The sequence below is a fragment of the Struthio camelus genome, chromosome 10 (genome assembly GCF_040807025.1).
Source record: "Struthio camelus isolate bStrCam1 chromosome 10, bStrCam1.hap1, whole genome shotgun sequence".
In the NCBI taxonomy this organism is placed as follows: domain Eukaryota; kingdom Metazoa; phylum Chordata; class Aves; order Struthioniformes; family Struthionidae; genus Struthio; species Struthio camelus.
The window spans coordinates 259,924-280,099 of record NC_090951.1 but is presented as its reverse complement, the minus strand read 5'-3'; the positions used below and the strand labels follow the sequence as shown (position 1 = coordinate 280,099).

The window sequence follows — 20,176 nt, the reverse complement described above, 5'->3', positions numbered from 1 at the left end:
AATTTGAATTTCTAATTTCTTGTTTCCATCAGATCCAAGATCTGTAAAGTAGAGCTCTTCCATACATTCCAAAAGCTGGTGTCAAGTATTTCGCAAGAGAATCTGCCAGATACTCTCAGGTAAAGTTGTTTTCTTTATAGCTAGAAAAGTGGATTTATCTTCATGAATCCCAAGTGTACTATGATGATACCAGAATCTTCTCATGAGTGTTGCTTTTGATAAACCCATTGTTAAAATTTGACACTTGAAGAATATGATTTGTGCTTGATGGGTTAGGAATAATCTTTTTGGGGTCTTTTTAGTCACCTCCTTGGAGAAGTAGCCAGGGCATCTCATATATTCATGAGAGACAGAAGAAATCACAGGTGGTTTCTTAATTTGGAGTTAAGGTAAGAGTTTGGGACAGCTGATCTGATCTAAAGGCTCACTTCTTTAGAAAAGGGTAAATTATGTTCCTAGTCATGGAGCCTTGTCCTTCCCTTGCCCTACTTCTGGTGCACAGTAGGGCAGGGCATAGTTTCATGCATGCAGAAATAGATCCCTAACTTTGGCTTAGGGATTCCAAGTGATGTAGAAGGTTCCAAATCCATTGTTTCGGAAGGCTTTTCTTGTTTTAGTCTTATTTTCAGCTGTAACTTTGCCAGCTCTGGGACATGATTAGACCAGATGTCAAGCTGATTTAATTGGTTGCAGTTGCTGATGGGGCCATATGGTCCTACCACTCCCATCGCTCCTCCTTTGTATCAGTAGTGCTTCTCCAACGCCACGTTGCCAGTTCAACTAGCTAATATGGCAGAAAACAATTTCCTTGTCTTCTCTGATTTCTGCTAGATTAATGAGGGGAATTTGTTCATGGAAACTAAAACAAGTAATAGAACCCATGCAAAAAAAGTAGGAGGTATGTGTGGCTGGAAGCAGGGGAGATAGGCCATCTCTGCCTTTCAGTGGCACCAAGCCCCCAGATGAGGTGAACTCGGCCAAGGGCACCCTGAGTCTTTAATCAATAGATCGTGCTTGCTTTTATGTTTTGTGGGTTAAGGATTCCAGTTATCTTCTTCAGTGTATGTATGAAATGCCTCATAACTGGCATCTTCTTCAGTGTATATACAGAGGTATACTTTCTCCTTAATTCTGTTTTAAATATAAAATTATTAGCCTCTTTGAGGTGAGAGTTGCTCCTCACTTATTTAGCTACCCTGATTTCCTCAGAGCATGAACTGGTGCATTGTTGGGTAGGTGACTCGTTGTGCTAGTCATGTGCTGCTTACGTAAAGTCACTTCACCTCAGGCCTTTTCTAGATTGCAGCGGCTTTGTAATTTCCTTTGACTTTTTTGTCCTTTACCATTTTTCTCTCAGGGTTTCTCCTGACAAAGTCCAGCTGACTCACAGATGTGGCATCGTTTTTAGGCTGCGCAAACTCAGTTTATATTGTAGAGGTATACACCAGTCAGCCTGTCCAGCTGCTTTCCTTTTGAAGCCTTCCTTCTTCCTACTCCTCGATTAAAAAGCAAAATAGCAAATCTTTTTGTATTGCTGTTTCCTCCTTCTTCCCTTTCCCTTTCTAGAAAGTATTCTGATGTTTTCTTTGTTTTATGTAGTCTGAATTTGAGTGGACTTTAGATAAGAGCTTCCACACCCTCATATTCTTTCCTCTAAACTCCCATGTGTTTAATTCTTGCCCATTTTTTTCTTTTATTTTCACTCAAGTGTATCTCGATATCTCTTCCCACAAAGGGGTGGCTTCAGTGCTATGCTATCAGCCCGCTTCCTCTTCCCTCTTTACCTGTAAGCCCCTGCCCTGCCTTTTCTGGTCCACTTTTTGGTCCGTTGTCTCCAGTCCTTTCTGCTCCATCAATGCAATCTTAATCCATAGTCCTTTTCAATTTGCTGTATATCAAGGACAAGGATCACTCTTTGCTTAGCCTTTCCTTCATCTACTCTTGTGCACTGTCAGACACAGGCTACAGGAACCAGTTAGAGCTTTATGCGAAACTAATATAGTGATTATGAAGTTCTGTTTTCTTGTCTCCTTTGCATAGTCTAGCTTCTCCTGCTTTTTGTGCCTTCCTTTCTCTCTTTCTCTTTTCTTCTTCACCTCTTTCTGTAGGATCAGTGCAGGCACTGTTAAATTGGAACAGGTTGAGAGCCTGTTGGGGCAGAACGTTGATGCTGTCTTTCTGGAGAGGCAAAGCATAATAACAAATGCAAAGCCTCTAAGAGGCTAAGCATAATAACATTTAGTAGTTGCATTTTTCAAGACTTGATTTATTAGGTTTCAACTACAACAATAAAAAGGAGGAGATTTTTGGTTGGCTTAATCTGCTTCTTCATCAGGAACCAGATAACGTTCTGTTGTGCGGTCCCACTTTCTTTCTTCCATTCTGATAATCTTTAAGAACTCCATCTTTAGTGCCTTACTTAAATCCTGGATTGTACCTCTAGCTAGATTATCTAAAATGTTGCCAGTTACTCATATATATGTGTGTGTGTGTGTATACACACACACACATATATAAAAAACTTCTTACCTACTAACACTAAACAAAAGAGAGAGTATTTTGAAATTACTAGTACATCAATCCATCCTTATCTGTTACTGCAGCCAATCTGCTACCTCATTCAGATCCGTTTACTGGCTACCTCTCATTTTCTGCATCAATTTCATGTTTTCTGTGCTTGCTGTCACTGGAATGATGGCAAACTTTTGACCTGTGTCAAGGGCTAGTGTTACACCATTGCTAGGCTCAATTGTTACATAAAACCCCCTGTATTAATGTTCTTTGCACAATGTTTAGTGGAAATAATGGCAAAGGAGGTTTTATTTTGCTTTGTTGGGTATTTTACCTGCTGGTAGAGCCGTGCCTTGTCCATTGCATAAGGAAATAAAAGCCTTCTTTTGTCATATAGCGGCATCCACTCGGTAGAGTCAGCTGGCATTGCTTTTTATGCAAGGTTTGGCTGGCTGCCCATCTCTCTGTCTGAGTATAAATGAGACTTTGTAATGTAAACCCGGCCTGAGTTTCTTGCCAGGCTTGTTACATGGATGACTGATCCTCTCCTCTTTTCTCTTGAGCTGTAGTCAGGAGCCATCGCAATTAAGATTGCGCTTTCTTCCTCCTTCCCATTCAGTCTGCATAATCGGTGATTCCAGTTCCAGTGGCACCTAATGGAAGGGGATGGGCTGTTGTACAGGGGAGCGTGTGCCCATGTTGTTGACAGACAGGCGGTTAAGAATACAAGGGCTTTTAGATGACTTTAAATATCGAGACTAAAGCATAGAACTTTCTCTTGGTTTTCACCTTTAAGAATTTTGCCTGTGTTCGTTTTTACAAACAAAAGGCTTTCTCCAGGTGACAGCTAGATGTTTCCTGCTGGAGTGATTGTGGATGACTGTGTGGAAATGGCAGCCTGCTTAGCATACCTCTGTGGGATAGTCAAATCGAAGACTGTCATGGGAAGGTTTTACTGTTAGAGAACGAACTGCTTCAGAGAAGCAAATACATTTGTTTGCAGCCTCGCTTATTAGTGTTTTGAAAACATTGCAGGTAACCAGGCTGATGACATAGTTGAGCTGGATGCATTTATAAACTGTCAGTGAAACAACTTTATCTGCCGTATGGTATAGTCTCTAGTATGAACGTCATCCAGTAATTGCTGCACATCATCTGTTGCTCCTGCTTGAGTTAGACTGTTATCTCTTAGATGTTGAATCTTGATGCAGGGCTTCAACTGATGGATGATCTACCATGTCCTTATGTAAATTCTTGCAATAATCAATCCTCCATATTCTTAAAAATATGTCCCTTCTTTCCAATCTGAATGTTTTGGCTTCATCTTCTGGCCTCTTATTATGAACTTGCTAGGCCTTTTCTGCTAGATCAGAGAGTCTGTAGCTTACATGAAATGATTTATTGGCAGCATGTGTAGAATTATGGTGGTTTAACTTAAACAGGATTTCTCTTTTCTCTTTCACGGGACAAAAGTATCTGAGTTCTGGATTATAATTTCTTCCTAAAATAACGTGCTCCTGTACTTTAAGTGTGCTATATGCTATACAAATCATGCAGTAAACTGTCTTGGAAGGGCTGCAACTTCATTGTTACTACTGTGATGAACCAGAAAAAAAAAAAAAAGGCAATTAAAATTTTTTTTTAATAAATCTTATTGTAATTTTCTAATCCCTTTTAAAATTTTGTTCCTTTCTGAAGTTTGTACACTAAACAATTTCTGAGATGATCCTGCTACTGCAGAGATTTTTAAGGCCTGAGGGATAGTCAGATCCTCTGATCTAACTAAGAAAGTCTTTTCTTTACTGCAGGTCACAGATCCTTGTTAGACCTTTGCCAAATTTCAGAGCTTTTTTATTAAGTAGTATTTTCTGCCCCATGAAGATACATGCATCTAATCCTCTCAAGACTTGATCTTTTTTAATTACTACGGTGAGCTTCTACATTTTTTCCTCTGTGTGACTCATTTTTCCACATCTCAGAAGGCATTTTCCTGAAGCCCCAAAGCTTGTTTTCCAGTTTTTCAATAATGTTTTGAAAACCTGGACTCCAAAGCTAGCCACAACAATGCAGTAGCAATCTCCCAAATGCTGTAGAAAGAGGTGCTTTCAGTTCTTCATTTCCTGTGCCCACTCTTTCCCTGAATGCATGACAGGATTGTAGTAATTCAAGAACAGTAAATTAGCTGTTCACACTCAGCAGCACTGCCTTGGCTTCAGGTTTTGTTCCATTGTGCATAACCTTACGTTAGTGTTAAAATGCAGGCGCTGCAGACAAAGTTTGCAAGAGACACCGGTTGTTAAGAAGATAAAGAACATGTCACAACGTGGGCTAACTCTGTGAGTGAGTTCCACTGAAATATGTATGACAAGTTTTATCTGAAGCATTGATGAAGGTACTAGTAGAATTGGGCTGAGTATGGTTTCCTGGCCCCTAACGTTAGGGATTTGCTGCCGATTTTTATATATCGATGAGCTGTATGCTTTTGTCCTCTTACATGTGATTCATTAATTTTTGTGTAAGAATAGTTTTTGGTCAAATGCCTTGCGATTCCGTCAACATTTTTTCACATGCAATGTGTCTGCAATCTCAAATGTGCATAATGAGTTGAATGTAAAAGTTTGAAACTGAAAATGAGGTTAAAATGGGGTTTGTCTGTTGCTCTGAAGAAAGCGTGGAATCCGCATGCAGCAGTATATTGCTTTTCTGCACAGACTGCCATGCTTGTGGAAAGAATCATTTCTTTTCTGTCTTGCATGCGGCTGAACACATGAATCTTTTCAAGTGTAATGGTGATTTATATAATGCTTTTTTTCCATGAATGGTGATATCTTTAAGAATGGAATTTTGCATCTGTGGATCGCCTCTCTGGCACGTAACCATCAGAACCACCCGACCCCTCTTATGCAGTGAGGTAGGGGCAAGGCAGAAATAGTAAAGGGAGACATAAAAGGAACGTAGACCGGCATACTTGGATAGGCTGGAGACCTTAGGATTGCACTGGGCTTTGCCTGGGGCAGCAGACAAGTGTTCACTTCTGACAAAAAACAAAGAAACACAGATTTTTCATTGCGGATGCGGAGAGACTTAATAGCACAACCAAAGCTGAGATATAATTGAATCACATGAGGTTTTTTTAGACAGATGTAACATACTTTGAATTTGAAAGCGTTTTTCGTGTGTCTGTACTGAATATTTCTCTGAAGCCCAAGGCAGAGAATTAAATAAACGTGAATTAAATAAATCTGTTTGATTTTGGCAGTTCCGTGAAGAAGCTTTTTAAAATGCAGCGACTCCTAAAAGGCTGCAGTCACGTGTGCTCTTGTAGCTGCTGCTGAATGGTCCATCCTGGTTTCCTGCTAGAAATGTATTCCTCTACTGTTTGCTGTAGCAGTTCCCTAACTGAGGTATGTCGGAATAATCTAGGTTAGAGACATCCATATGTGTTTTAGTTAAACTGGGTCAGGCTGCCGGATATGAATTGAAGAGCCGTTGCTTTACCAATAGAGTCAGGAAAAAGAGCAAAGTTTAGCAAGGATGAAATGAAGAGCCGTTAAGGATCAGAGTCCTTTTCTTGGCTCAGTGGCAAAGAGAACACACACATATGCCTGTATCTACAGCAGATCCAAGGAAGAACATTCCCCTAGGAAAAAAAGCTGCTTCACCTTTAACGCTAGTCTAAAATTTTATCTGTGTTGAATGGTTCCTTTTTGAGCTTGGACTGTCTCCCAGGTGATCTAATAAATAAAATTTGCTGTTTTTTGAATATGTTAACAGCATCTGATATTAGCTGTTCTATAATAAAGGACAAATATACATCATTAAATATACTTATAGTGAAGAAGGGCTAGGTCAAAGTCTTAAATAAACTTGTCAGAAGTGTCTTAAGTGCAAGAAGGATGCTAGCACAAGATAATTTCTTCCCACAGGATAAATAGGTCTTCATCCACATCATGCCTCTTGTTCCACAAGGAATGGTCTTGATGTGGAGGAGGAGGAGTTGATGGCTTGTACTGTGTCTCAGAGGTGCATGTTGGAATACCTGGGAGAGGAACAGCTTGCCTGTATTACAGAGATTTGAGGGAGCTGGTTGGGCCCACAACCCTTCTTGGAACTGTGCTGTTTCCTGAATGCTGCATAGGCAGACATTTGCTGGTCTTCTGCCTCTTCAAGGATGCTTGATCCACCATTGATGATGTGATTCTGTGACTGATACACTGAGCAGGTGGGGGAGAGTTGCAGTGGGCCCTTCCATGGAACTTTTCTGAGCAATGGTTAGTTTCAGAGCTTAATTTGTGTGAAAGAACGATAAAGAAAGCAAAATGGATTAGCTGTGACAAGAGGGCAGGCAGGTTTGTAAGACTATATATCTCTCTATGTACTGCAGTGGAGTGGACAGGTTCTTTCCTCCTGTGCTTTCTGAGGTTAAGGTCTGCAGGATGGATAACATCTCATGGCTTGCTATGCAAGTCACAGTGTTCTAGAAATACATTGATAATGGAATGATGAATGTACGAAATACAGCTTGTGATGGTCTGCCGTGTCTAAGCATCGGCCTTCTCAGCATCTGGATTTCCCTTCTGAAATCCTTGTGGTGGTTTTGCTTTTTTGCTTTTTTTGCTTTTGTTTGAGGGGGGAGGCTGGGGAGCAGGGCTGCCTTTAGGCATAAAAGTCTGCTCTGGAACTTTGTGCAGTGGTTCTCAGGCTGTTTAGATTAGGGACCCTGAAATACTTCAGCTCTTCCTCTTTCTTGTTTTTGGCCCGTGTTCATCTGCTCCTATTGGGTCAAGTGTATAAACATTACGTGTTTCCTGTGGCTGACAGACTGATTGGAAGAGGGAAAAGAAAGGATGGGAAAGGACAGCAAGGAGAGGAACAAAGTCTTGATGAAATTGTTTTGGCATTCCTTGTCCTCTCTCTTTCTCGTGTTTCAGTGATAATCTTTACTTGAATTTCCCTATTTTATAAAACTGGTATAATGCACTCAGCAGAGTGTCCAGTGGTTCCACTGAGATTGTGGGGAGCAGGTGCTGCGTAAAGAAGGAGAGCAGATCACAGAAACTGCTGAGTCTCTCATGCTTCAGGGAGAAGATAAAAATATTTTATCCTTGCCTCCTGTTTCTTTCTGTCACACTTCCCATTTATTTTGTGTTGGAAAAGAAAAACTGTCCTCTTCCTCACTGGCCCCTTCCCCTCTGGCCAACGATCATATCCGTTCTAGTGAGACAAAGCCGCTTCCACCCAATTCAAAGCACTCCTCTCTCGCCACCTTTTCTGCTTTGCTTCTACATTTGTTGCTATCATGGAAGTGTTCTGTAACCTGTTGTCACAAAGTCAGACGTTATCACTTCTATTGCTGAGAACTGTGCATGAAGCATGGCAGAAGAGTTGTGTTTTATTTCCTTCTTTTATAAAGACTGCTGACAACGTCAAGAAACACTAACTCCTTTAGGACCTGGACCTCTTCAGTTTCCTTAGAAGTGTAGGAGGGTTTTACTTAGTAGCACAGAAGAGCTCGTGGAACGTCATGCATGCATCAGCATGTTATGAAATGCATTTGATTTTTTTTTTTTTTAATTTTGTGACATTTGCATCCAGTAGGATAATAGAAATTTGTTCATTGTTGTGTATTTTGTGTCAGGATGAAGACTCTAGAAACCTATTGCGACTACAAGGAAGCTGCATTAAATTATCAAGAAGCCTGGGAAGTGCTGCGTAGCCAAGCCCTGCAGGGTTGGGTCAAGAATGCTAAGGAATACCTGCACTTCACGTGAAAAATAAATGAGACTGTGTAAATCCAGCAATAAGCTCTGGTGCACAGCAGATACCTCTGCACTTCAAGAGCCAGGAAAAGACGTACTCTAGTTTCTATGCCTTAAGGAGATACGAGTGAAAAGGAAAGCAGTTTAAAGAAGCCCTTATTTTGGTTTGATTTGAAGCCCCCTTTTTTGTGAGATATGGAAAAGAATCATTGCAGACTTAAAATTCTGAGCTGCAAAAAGCAATGTGTCACCACCAGGAAGGAAGCAGTGGTGTTCCAGCCTCTCTTATCTGAGAACATGATGTATCACCTATAGTCCACTGCAATGAGAGTAATGTCAGCTGAAATTGCTGCGGAAGAAAGTCCGTAACTGTAGAACTCCAGTGCCGAACTCTTCATAACATTATGGTTGATTTTGTGTTGCTGGGACAACCCTAATGTATAGTCAGTAATACTTTTGTAACTCTTGGCTCTCGCTTTGCTTGGTGCCTAGAAAAATTTTGTTCCCTCTAGTCCCATTGCCCCTATAACTGGAAATACTAGTTCTTTTCAAAGGTAGTTTTTCTGGGAGTCCTTCATGTAAGTGTCTATTTCTAAAAGTAGCCAAAGAGAAGCAAAAGAGTGTTGGGAAGACTACATCAAACAGTAAAGCTTATAGCATGCACTGCGTCTCTCTCTTATTTTCAGGACTTTGCCAGATACCCCTTTAACTGCTGTGCTTCTGTGGATGGGAAAGAAACCTCCTGAATTATTTGGTTCAATCCTGTAATATTACAGGCAAATGTTTACCTACTTTTCAGTGCTTCAGGAACTAGTTTTTCCCCAGTGATAAATGATAATGAAAAGCAGGGATGTCTTAGCCATTTACCTCACTGTTTCCTGGCAAGTGTTCATTAATAGCCTGGCAAAGGTGGAGATGCTTTTGGAGGCCTGGAAATAGTCCTTGGCAGTCTTTGCCTTTGTGCTTCATTGCAGCATCTGCATGGCAAAACAGTCCAAAACTGCTAGATGGGGAGAAGCAGCGCGTGATGCTCCTTCCACTTCCTGTCCCAGTTACTGCCTTCTGAGACCAATTTCAGGACCATGTAATTGCTAGTGAGTACATTCCCTCTCATGATAGTGAGTACATTTTTGTGCTTGTGCTATTGTAACCTAATATTCACAAAATACCTGGGCGAAGCAATGGGAGGACGAAAGAAGTGGATGCCTCGGAATTTAAGAATTCCTTAGTGATTTGAGCTTTCTGTTCTTTAGTGATTTGAGCTTTCTGTTCTTTAGTGATTTGAGCTTTCTGTTCTTTAGTGATTTGAGCTTTCTGTTCTTTAGTGATTTGAGCTTTCTGTTCTTTTTGGTATTTCACTACTGTTTTGTTTTTGAAAAATGGGCATGGTCATTCTCGTAACAACCTTTACAGTGCATCTACTGAGCTGCATATGGGACTGGACAGGTGGTAGGAGAAGAGATCAGATTGCAGTCTGAGAATTGGTTACCACAAATCCTTTTGCTTCACACTTGGGTTGACTTTTCAAATAAGAGGAGATAAGGTTGCAGGAATAACAAAGGACTTCAATTCTCTGTGTGTAAGCCTGTCCACTCAAATCCAGCACTGACATCCAGAAAGACCAGTTCACTTGGGGAAGGAGCAGACATTCCGTGTGCGCGTATGTGGAGGGGAGGGGAATATGGAGAATGATGACTTGCCTGAGTTGTCATAAGCTGGAAGTCAGGCCAGATGCCATTGCAGATGGGTTACCAAGTAAACTGCAGAAAAGCAACTGACAGAAATGTTTAGCAGTTACCGAAACTGAGGAAATAGCACTCCAAGGGCAGAGTCTTGTGGCAGCATAGCTATAGAGCTAACCAGTAAGTTTCCAGGCTCCTGAAGTTACCTCTGTCCTTCCTTGAAATCTTGCAGAAACCATACGTGAACATACTTAGTTTTCCTTTGTTAATCATCAACAAGGTCTGTAGGGAACCTGCAGACCAGACTGGATTGTTCCCATTTCCTATCCAGCTGCAATATTAACACGGGTTACTACATAAGACTAGTTGTTCTGTAGTCTTGGCATTGGACTAGTTTTCAGATGAGCAGTTAGATTATGTAAATTTTCAAGACTTTCCTAACATTTGAACCTGGCTGTTAAGAGACATTGTTTCTGATAAGATTTTCCTGTGCATTTGTAAAATACTCATCAACTGTAGACTGCTGCTTTCTGCTGCTTGTCAGATTTAAAAGCAGCTTTAGAGATGCTGAATGCTAATACTAAGCTCACACTTTGGGTAGAGTTGAGGACATATTTTAGCCTGGAATCAGTCAATGAATACACAAAGAGAGGGAAGGAGTTAAAGCAGCATTTGAAAGACTCATTTGCTAAGCTTGCAGGATCTTATTTGTTAGCATTTCTGAGATTGAAAGTAGCAGTGTTTAATGCTGCATCTGATTAATTCCAAAATATCAGGAAATGCTGTAGCCAGTACTGAGAAACAGCTCTGAAAATCAGAACAGAAAGATGCAGAGGTAACCTCTGCTTTTGGAAGAGGTAGCAAACTAAACTTCTGTCATTGTCTGTAGATCTTTGTAAGAATGGCTCCTGGAATGCAGCACTCGATGTGTTCCAAGCTTGTATGACTTTGCTCTTCCATCCTGGAATAGCTCACATGCTGAAAAACAGAGATGGATAAGGTGTGGGGAGGACATCAGAATGCAGAGACCATGCCACAAGAGAGCTGGTTGGGGAGTGAAGCGTCCGCAGTTTATGGTTCATGGGGACAACCGAACAGTTGTCACTGGGAACAGCAAAGCAGATGAGGACACAAGGATTCCCCAGGCATGTGTAAATTGCTCTGTAGAGCATACCTGTATTACCCAGCTAGGTCTTTGACTTTCCCAAACTAGTATGGGCACCAATGGTCCCTGTTTGCCAGAACAAAGAAAACTGTAATCCTTAATTTGAATTGCCTTTAGCAGCTTCGCTGCTAGAGAAACCATTCCATTCTCAATCATAGGAAGAAGGCAGGGCAGACAGCCTCCTTGTCTTTAAGGAAGTCACAACCAGAGCATAGAAACAGGTCCAGTTTTGTCCAGGTCCAGAAGTAAACAATCAACAGTTTGAGTTTGAGGCTGCAGTTTCAGGAGACAACATGCTCTCACCCCCACCACCTCTGAAAGAGCAAGGTTCTGATCTTGGCATCATGCTTCCACTGCTCACTTCATGCTGGCCTGAGTGCTTATTGATCTCAAGAGATTCAAAGTAATTTGAAGACAATTCAAATTACTGCTCCTTGCAGAAAAATCAAACTATTACCCCAAAACAAGATTGCTGATTTAACTCTTAGAGAAAAGCTCTTCGCCCAGTAAGCGCTAGAGCAAAGGAAGAACCAGGCCCGCGTTGCTGAGAGCAGAAAGGGGAGGAGTTAGGCATCCTTTTGGTGGGGACAAACTATCAGGGAGTTATGAAAACACACCTGGAGACGATGTTTGAGGTATAAGCATGAAAATGAAGAGTGAGGTACTCCTGAGAAGCTGCTGTTGGCAAGGAGGAAAGAAAGGCGTTACAGTAACACTGGGAACCAAATGCAGTCGAAAATGCTTAACGGTTTTTCCCCTCAAAGCATAACCATCCTGAATATCTGAAACTGTCATTATGTGGGGCTTGTGGCAGCACTGATATACAGCCAGAAGCGACACAGTTTTTGAGGAAAGACCGTGTCTACATTCAGGTAGTATTGGCTTATTTATGCAGGAGATGATATTTGGGTTACCTTCAAAGTAGGGGATGTAGAAGCATTACTGTAGGAATGGTTTTGTATTTACTCCATATCTTTGTTCAGTGTATAAAATGAAATGCCTTCCTGCTCTTGAAGAGTTAACAGAAAGTAAAGATGTGATCGTATGGGCACCAGATGAACTAGACAAGTTGCTTTTAATCATTTTGCAAGACTGACTGTGCAGAAGGGGGCAGTTCAGAAGAAAATCTCTTGCTCTGTTTTGTTTGTATCTGCAGATGCAAAATAAAGTTATTGCTGTAGAATCTTTATACGTGCGTTCTCTGGACTGACTTGTGTATCTGGGCTGCCAAATCTAAACTAGTGAAACAGTTTAGCAGTAATTACTGGTTTTTCAGGGGCTAATGAAGGGAATTCCAAAAGTCATTTCAGCCATGCCATTGGGAATAAAATTTCATCTTGCCTGCTTTTGGTTAGATATATCTGTGTGCTAGTATACAATTAGATTTCTCTTGTAGTTATAAGGGCTAAAGTTACATTTTTTACTATCTTGTTAATAGTTAGCAAAAAATAATTACTTGCTACCACAGACAAGCTGCAAAGTTTCAGCTAAAGGAAACAATGTTTTTTCAGTAATGAAAAGTATTAAAAATCATAGCTGAAACCATTTTATTTTCTTCCTTCTGAATCAGAAATTCTGTTCAGAGTAAGCATTAATACTAAATCCATGGAAAGGGGGATGGCAGCAATTCACAGTGGAAATGGTGACAATGTTTACTAAAGCACTGCTATTCATTGCAATGCTGTTCAGAATCATGAAGGGCTTTCCTGAAATCAACAGCACGTCCTCAGATGCAGTAAGCACGTGCAGCACGCTTATTGCAGCCAGAATTTTTTTTTTCTTGTATAAGCACCAGCATGTATAAGACCAGTATAGTGTCTAGTAAACGTGATATACGACTTTCTGACCACAATGAAGGCAAAGAAAGGACAGCATTGCCTGTTTGTGGGAGGAATTTTTATTGTACTTGTTTGTTAATTGAGAAAAGGAAAACATTAGCTCAATTCAACATGATCAGCATCTTTCTACTACTCAGAATAATCTAGCAAAGCCAGCGCTCCCATTACTAATTTAACACTTTCATTTGTTGCTAAACTAATACCTCAAAACAAAATCAGAATAAATGCATATTCCTCCTTTTTATCTTTTAGTAGCCCAACTACTTTGCTTTATTACTTAATCAATGTTGTTAAACATATCCCCCAAAGAAGTGAGGCTCTGGGGATTCACAGCCATGAGAAAAAAATGCACAACAAAAAACAAATAAAATAAAATTTTGATAATTTACCAGTCTAATAAAACAAGACCTATCAGTATATTAGGAAATAAATCCAGTTACAAATGCATGTATATAGAAGGAACGTCTGTGGATGTCATAACAGAAAATGATCAGCTATTTACAAGATACGCAGCAGGATGGTGTAGCAGCCAAGACCCAGGATTCAGAAACCAAATGTGTTCTCTCCACTGTAGGCAACGTACAAGAATCCATCCTCATCCTTCTCCTTCTCATAAAGTTGTCCCATAGTTAAGCTTGAAGGGGGGGGGAGGGGGGGAAAGAGAGAAACAGCTTGCTTGGATCATGACTGCTGCAAATGGTAACAGTTAGAACCTGACATAGACGAGGATTAATAAAAGCTAAAACTTAGAAATCTGTGTGTAAACTGAAATACGTAAATGAGAATATATGAAAAGCAGCTGACTTCTGCGTTCACAAAGCGTTTCTGGGATTTCTGCAGAGTGCCTAGATATTTGTACTTCTACACAAATGTTTCCTCATTTTATTGGAAATTAGCTAATTAATACATTTTGGGTGCTGAATGATACATCACTGATGCCATAACTAATACCAAGATCAGGAGCCTGATAGCACCTAGCACCTTCTCTGAATCCCTCTGTTATAGTCCAAATTGTTCAGCTGGGTCTCAAGTCTGTCAAACCATTATGCTTTTTGGACTGATTTCAAAGTCTAGGTTGTTCTGGGCAGTAAAAGCTTTGTTGTCTGTCTTGTTAAAAAGTGGTGAGTTAAAACAGTGGTAACACCAAGGTATGTGGCCCAAAAAGTGCAAATTAGCCAGAAACTAGTGTTTTTTCAGTGGATAGGGTTTTGACTGTTTTGTCAAAGGCAAGCGTTTTCAAATAGAATAGATGGCCATTCATAATCTATGTAGTCGCAGACTTTAAGGAGATGTCTGATTTGGCGGGGGAGCACTCTGTCCCCCTAGCAATTACTTGGTAGTACAAATGCTCCAACCATCTACCTACAGATGAAATAGGCAGTTGACATCAGTCAGTGGCATAAATAACTCCTCCTCAGCTCACTTTTTTTCTAACTTTCCAAAAGTGTTTGAGAAAAAGCTAGTGAACTGAAAGATACAGACTGAAAGTGAGCAGATAAGCACCGTGTTTTACCTACGGGAGGAGCTGAGGAGAGTTGCAGGCAGAACATGAAATGGAAAGGAATTGGTGAGTAGTAGAGAGAACCTCTGGATGAGGAGAGAAGGATGGCAAAAGTTAGTGGGTGGTCTATGCGGTATACTCAGACTACAACAAGGAGCAGAGCCATTGACCTCTCCATTATATTATTGTTTTTCTATTAGCCAGAGTTACCATTTTCGCATTAATATTGGAGGTTCAAGGCCCCATTTCTCCAGCACGTGCCACATCCTCATTAACATGGCAGATTAGACAGCGTGCCCTTTCTTTTTCTTTCCTGCTTGCCACTAGCCGTTCCACAGCGCTATTAGAAAGACCACGCTTAAGCACTCCTAGTACTCTTAATGCAAACAAAGCAGAAAAAGACAATCCTCACAAGTCCCTATTGCGTATCACAAAGTGACCAAAAATATTCTTAGCAGGGTCCTGCAGGTTACCTGAAGGGCCTGATACTGTTACATAGGTAAGGGTTAACAAGGATAATACTGTATCTAAGCTGTATAACATTACATACTATTTTTCAAATATTATTAAAGTAGCTTTTGCATAGTAAGCAGCTGTAGTAGCTGCTTCTGCTATGCGTTTTCCTGTATGTAGCAAGCAACCAGCAAAAGTTATTCCTATATAAAAGCAACATGAAAACTTGTTTCTATACTCATTTTGCATCTGGTGTTTATAGAAAAAAAATATGAAAAAGAAACAACTAACTAGTCTATAATATAATTTATTTGTGAGGTGACAGAGGTTAGGTGTTTTTCAGAATAACTCAGCATGTTTGCTTTTGTGCATTTAACTACGCAACTTTTTTGTTACATTAAGAACGTTTATTTGTTGGCATTGATGATGTAAATGATGTACTATTACTCAACCTAAGATAGCATAACTCCAGAGCTCACGCTCTTGCCATGCAAGTAAATCATAATATATTTTGCAATCATCTCTCCTTTCAGCTTAGCTTGAGAACTAAGATGTTTATCAAGCTCTTGATCAAAACTACCAGAGTGAAACACCTTCTAAAATCACCAAGTAAGCCTGAGAGGGAAGCTACTGTCTCTCAGACACGCACAGGCTCGGTGAAATGGTTCTGAATACCAAGTGAACAGCCTCTCACCTGGATTGTGGGACAGTCTTATCTACAAAGAGGAATATTGCTTTCTCAGATGGCAGTTGAATCCTCTTCCTGATGATCCACATGAACTGGGCCACAGTGATGTCAGATGGAACTAAATACTTCCTCTTGTCAATATCAACGATCTGAGATCCCGAGACCTTCTCCACTATGACCTATAAAGCACAGGTGGGAAGGTGAGGCTTTTCAGGATTGGTATAAACAGCCAGTTTTGGTAAATAACTTGCTGGTTACAGGCATTGAGGGGAGGGGAGAAACAAAAAGGTGTCTAGACCAGAACTAAACAAGAGTTAAGACTTGCTCAGCACTGTACAACCTGATTTTACAGTTGCACTGAAACCTATATTCATGTGTACAGTGACTCAAAACTTCCTATGCCTGAGGCTGATGGTCATGGGATATAAAGATGCAATATGCCTAAAATAAACCTGTGACAGGAAAGTGCACACATCTTTTAACTTTTTGTACGCTCATGATTTAAAATTATTGCAGTTATTCATGCCAGGACAGTAATATCCTGTTCTGTTTAAATATAGCTATTTTCTAACACAGAACTGCTAATTTTCAGAATATTCTCAAGTCTCCACATGCAGTATCTTAAAATAGCATATTGTGCAACAAAGGCTGAGGTTAAGCTTTGAAAAAAAGAGAGGAATCAGCATCCACTGAGATGTTCAGAAGCACATGCATCTTTAAAACTTCAAGTTTAGGAGTGGCTTGTCTGCACTACTTCCCTTAAACAGACTGCTGAATGAGGGGAGCCCAGGGCTTCTGTCTTCTCACTTACTCCTCTTGATAGTAACAAACTGAGAAGTCCATTTAACCATATTCCTTCCTTGCCCCGTTCAGCTCTAGTGGCGTCATGGAAAGTCCAACAAGACTGCAGCATTGATAACTGAGCAATGGCAGGTGAGCCGAGGAAGTGCGCTCTTTGTACAGATGCTGCTTATTTTGTCTTTGTCACTATCTCAACATAGAAAACCATGCAAGTCATTGCGTGAAATCTTGCGTTACACAGAGTTCTAGCCTGCAATTAGTATACCTTATCCTCTTTCAAAAGGTCGTATGCCTAAATAAAGTCCCACAGTACCGAGAAAAACAATCTTAATTATAAACAGCAGCTCTACCCTTCAAACGTAACTCTTCTTTGAACAATGTCCCAAGACACCCCTGACAGATGGCAGCATGAACTGCCTTCATATGGAGTATAGCCAAAACAAAACAAAAAAAAACCCACTAAAGCAAAAATCAGTATTTAGGTAGACTAGAGGCAGTACCACCAGCTTGGTCTATCACATGATCTGCCACTTTACCTACTGTGCACAAGCAAGAGATGCCAAAAGGACTCTCAGGTGCTTCCATCTGTAGCATTTGAGTATTTACTAATACTTGTTTTTATTTATTTTTTTTTAAGTCTTTTGCATTCACCCTTGTAGCATGGTGTACCATCACACAAACTATACCAGTATATAAGAAACTGTCATGTTAAGTAGAGGCACATACATATCCTAGATAATTCAGTGCAGTACTGAAGAAGCCATGATATGATATGTCTGAACATAGACAGAACTCTGATAGAGCTGTAGTGTGAGTTGTGGTAGCATAATGCAAGGTTGTAGTTTGCCATAAACTGCACGGTCATTTGTTCACAGTGAGGCTCTTGATTTGACCCGTTCTGCTTGGGTTTGTATAATTCATCCTGCAAACATTATTGATCTCCCACAGCCATGTTATTGCTGTCCAGCTATGATTCACTGGATGCTGTTCTCTGCTTTGTGTTATGCTGAACTGACATTAGAGTATCTTACTTTATATGTTACAAAATTAAGTAACTGACTAAAGGACGGAAACGTGGCAAGAGGGCCACAAAGGAAACCACACAAAAAAAGCAAGAGGGTATGGGACGAAGGAGAAATAAACATTGCTTGTAGAAAGGACCTGATGCTCATCACCCCACACAGGCCAGGTCTTGAAGGAAAAATGCAGCATGTGTGCGGCAGCAGGGCTGACAAGAGGTTCCAGTGGCTCCATTGGTTAGCTCTGCATTCCTCGTTGCTGCAGCATATAAGTAATGCTCAAGTAAATTTACAAACTATGCTGTCTTATGATCTGGAGAGAGTTCTCATCTTTTCTTCAGCTTCCAGCAGCTCTGCCTACAGCAATGGAGATGGAGCGCACACTAGCTGGCCCTTGTAATTTAATATGGGGGGATTTCGTAAAGAAGACCAACAGCATGCTGAAAGGCATTAACGCCTTTCAACAAGCCTTAACAACTGATATAATAATAATAATAATAATAATACACTAATACACTGGGCATTTTAGCTTTATGATGCAGAAGCTGTCATAATTGGAAGTCTCAAGGCTGCTGGTGAACTGCTTCTAGTAAAACTTATAGATAGCTTTAATCCTTGGACCACTTGATTCCCAGACAAATTTAAAATAGTAGTGCTTAGGGAGCATGAATTTCTTCCAACTCCCATCTTATTAATCTAAAGGGTCCAGGCCAGAACAAAAGCAAGCTATCATAGGCTATCTCAAAGTATCTTGAGATGCTTGAGCCACCAAAAGATCTCAGAATCCAGGTAGCCAGATACAGCTGAGGACTGCTGAGAACTAAAGTCCCTTTGACCTATGTCACCTGGGATGGAGACTATAATCCGGAAAGCAGAAAACAGGCATTAAGTATGAAAACACTTTTGATTATTCAACGTCAGAATATATTTGATACCAATTATTTTGTAAAAGATAGGCAGCTCAATTTGAAACATCAAGCAGAAAACATGTATCTGCCCAGACAAAGCATCACACTGCAACTGGGGATTTAATTCTTCTATCCATTCACATGTTTTGTCCATTCCTGATATATTACCATGTTATTCTGACTCACACTATCATTTCCCATGTCTCTCCCTTTCCTCTAAGGTTATAAAAAATATTCTGGAAGTGGACAAATGGCTACCTGTGAAGATGTATGGTTATTAGCATGCCACAGTCTGAACGTGAGGAGGTAGTTAGCCAAGTAGAGAAAGGTCAGGATGGGATCAACTTGCCAGACTGCAATTGGAGAAGATGCTGCTGCTGCTGCTGCTGCTGTCACAGAGTTAGGTGCAACTCAACAGCAGAGAAAGGCAAATGACAGCATAAGATTAAAGCTTCTTCTCTGGGCTGTTCTGTCTATTGGATTAGTTATTTACCAAGAGATCAGATAGGAGTGACACTAACTGGCATGTGGTCAGGTGGGATGTGGGAAATTGTACTCACAAGCAGGTAAGTTGAGACTGTGCATATGTTGCTAGCTGTTACACAAGGGTGTGAAGTGTGGTCATTTCACTGACTGAAGAATGATAAAAGGGGTTGTGGGGCAAAAGAGAGAGTCATTCGCTAATTAGAAGGTAGGTAAGTATGCAGTGCAGAAAAAAGGGTCACCAATTGCATGGCTCTTCAAACAACAGGGCTTGCATGAAGGGAGTTCACCAAGATAAGGTTGTTTAAAGGCATGGCACACATGAAGGAAAAGTCACCTCCGTCATGTAGCCATGGTGGAGGATTGCCAAGGTGCAAAGAGTTTATGATCTTGCTTGGGATCAGGCACAGAAGGGAGTCTTCAAGAATCTCAAGGCACAGGATCCTTGCTGGGACATAGCTGCTGTTAGAAGAAACCAGGACATCGATAAACCATAAATATGCCTGGAAAGAGTTCAGAAAGTTGGTTTGGGGACTCTTTAACGATTAAGGGGACAGGAGGGAGGATAAATTTACACAGTGGGATCTGGTCAAAGAAGAGAGAGCAGGATGGAAACAGCTTATCCACTCCGTGTGTAAGCCCGGGGACGAGGCTGGCATGGTTACTCACCGGGACGCGGTCAGGGTATTTGGCTCGGATTTTTGCCGACTCGACGCATCTGTGCTCTGCGAACAAAACTCGCAGTTAGCCACTGCATGGAAGCAGCAGGGCCCCCCCGTCCTAGGCAGCGCGGGCGGCGCCTGCCGGGACGGGAGCCGGAGGGGTCGAGGCCGTCTTGCACCTAGCGAGGCCCCCAGCTGCTGGGGGAGGCCACCGCGGGCACCGCGCCGCCCCGCGCAGGGGCCGCCCGGGGCTGCCCGCCCGGATCACGACGAGCGGGCGCGGGGAGCCGGCCGCGGCCTACGGAGCCGGGCGGCCCCGGCTGGATGGCGGCTGCGGGGCCGCGCGGGGCCGCCCTTACCCAGCGCGTGGTCCTCCTTGAACATCCACTTCATGGCGGGGCCGGGCGGGGAGCGGAGCCAGCGGCGGGGCCCGTGGGCGGGCGGGGCTCGTGCCGGGCGGCCGGGCCTGTCACAACAACAACAACAACAACAACAACGGCGGCGGCGGCCACGGCTCGGCGGGCGGGACTTCCGGCTCTCCCGTTCCCTAGCAACCGCCCGGACCGCAGCGCTTCCGGCCCGGGAACCGAGCGGCGGGGCGGGGCGGGGCGGGGCCGCCGCATCCGGGCACGCCGTCGCGGGGGCGGGGAGGCCCGTGGGCCCCGCCCAAGGCGGTCTCGTGACCCTCGAAGTGACGTCCCCGGCT

General features: G+C 42.0%; 2 protein-coding genes across 7 annotated transcripts in view; one reads left to right on the top strand and one right to left on the bottom strand.

Annotated features, from left to right (window-relative positions):
* Positions 1-18,790, top strand: part of ADAT1 (adenosine deaminase tRNA specific 1) — a 35,955-nt gene extending 17,165 nt beyond the window's left edge. The window contains exons 8-11 of one of the 6 annotated variants that reach the window (XR_011143319.1): positions 33-119; positions 5,771-5,915; positions 15,443-15,797; positions 18,547-18,789. Coding sequence is in view for 2 of the 6 variants with exons in the window: in XM_009686972.2 (XP_009685267.2) it covers positions 33-119; positions 8,150-8,282 (220 nt within the window). In the remaining 4 variants the exon portion in view is untranslated. Of the gene's footprint in view, positions 1-32; positions 120-5,770; positions 5,916-8,149; positions 12,307-15,442; positions 16,190-18,546 lie in introns of those variants that run through there. The other 5 variants (XR_011143320.1, XR_695880.2, XR_695879.2 and 2 more) reach the window with 5 other exon arrangements.
* Positions 12,992-20,113, bottom strand: GABARAPL2 (GABA type A receptor associated protein like 2). The gene is made up of 4 exons (XM_068956183.1): positions 19,830-20,113; positions 19,478-19,533; positions 15,604-15,776; positions 12,992-13,589 (listed from the first exon to the last, which is right to left on the bottom strand). The coding sequence occupies exons 1-4, from the start codon at positions 19,861-19,863 to the stop codon at positions 13,499-13,501; spliced, it is 354 nt and encodes a 117-aa protein (XP_068812284.1). The 5' UTR covers positions 19,864-20,113; the 3' UTR covers positions 12,992-13,498.
* Between the last annotated feature and the right edge of the window lie 63 nt (positions 20,114-20,176).

Bases quoted from the DNA above. Each gene is read 5' to 3' on its own strand.
- GABARAPL2 (XM_068956183.1), bottom strand. From the start codon at position 19,863: ATGAAGTGGATGTTCAAGGAGGACCACGCGCTGG. The intron at 19,534-19,829 runs GTAAGGGCGGCC...TTTTGTTCGCAG, and splicing joins CAAGGAGGACCACGCGCTGG to AGCACAGATGCGTCGAGTCG. The intron at 15,777-19,477 runs GTGAGTAACCAT...TGTGCTTTATAG, and splicing joins AATACCCTGACCGCGTCCCG to GTCATAGTGGAGAAGGTCTC.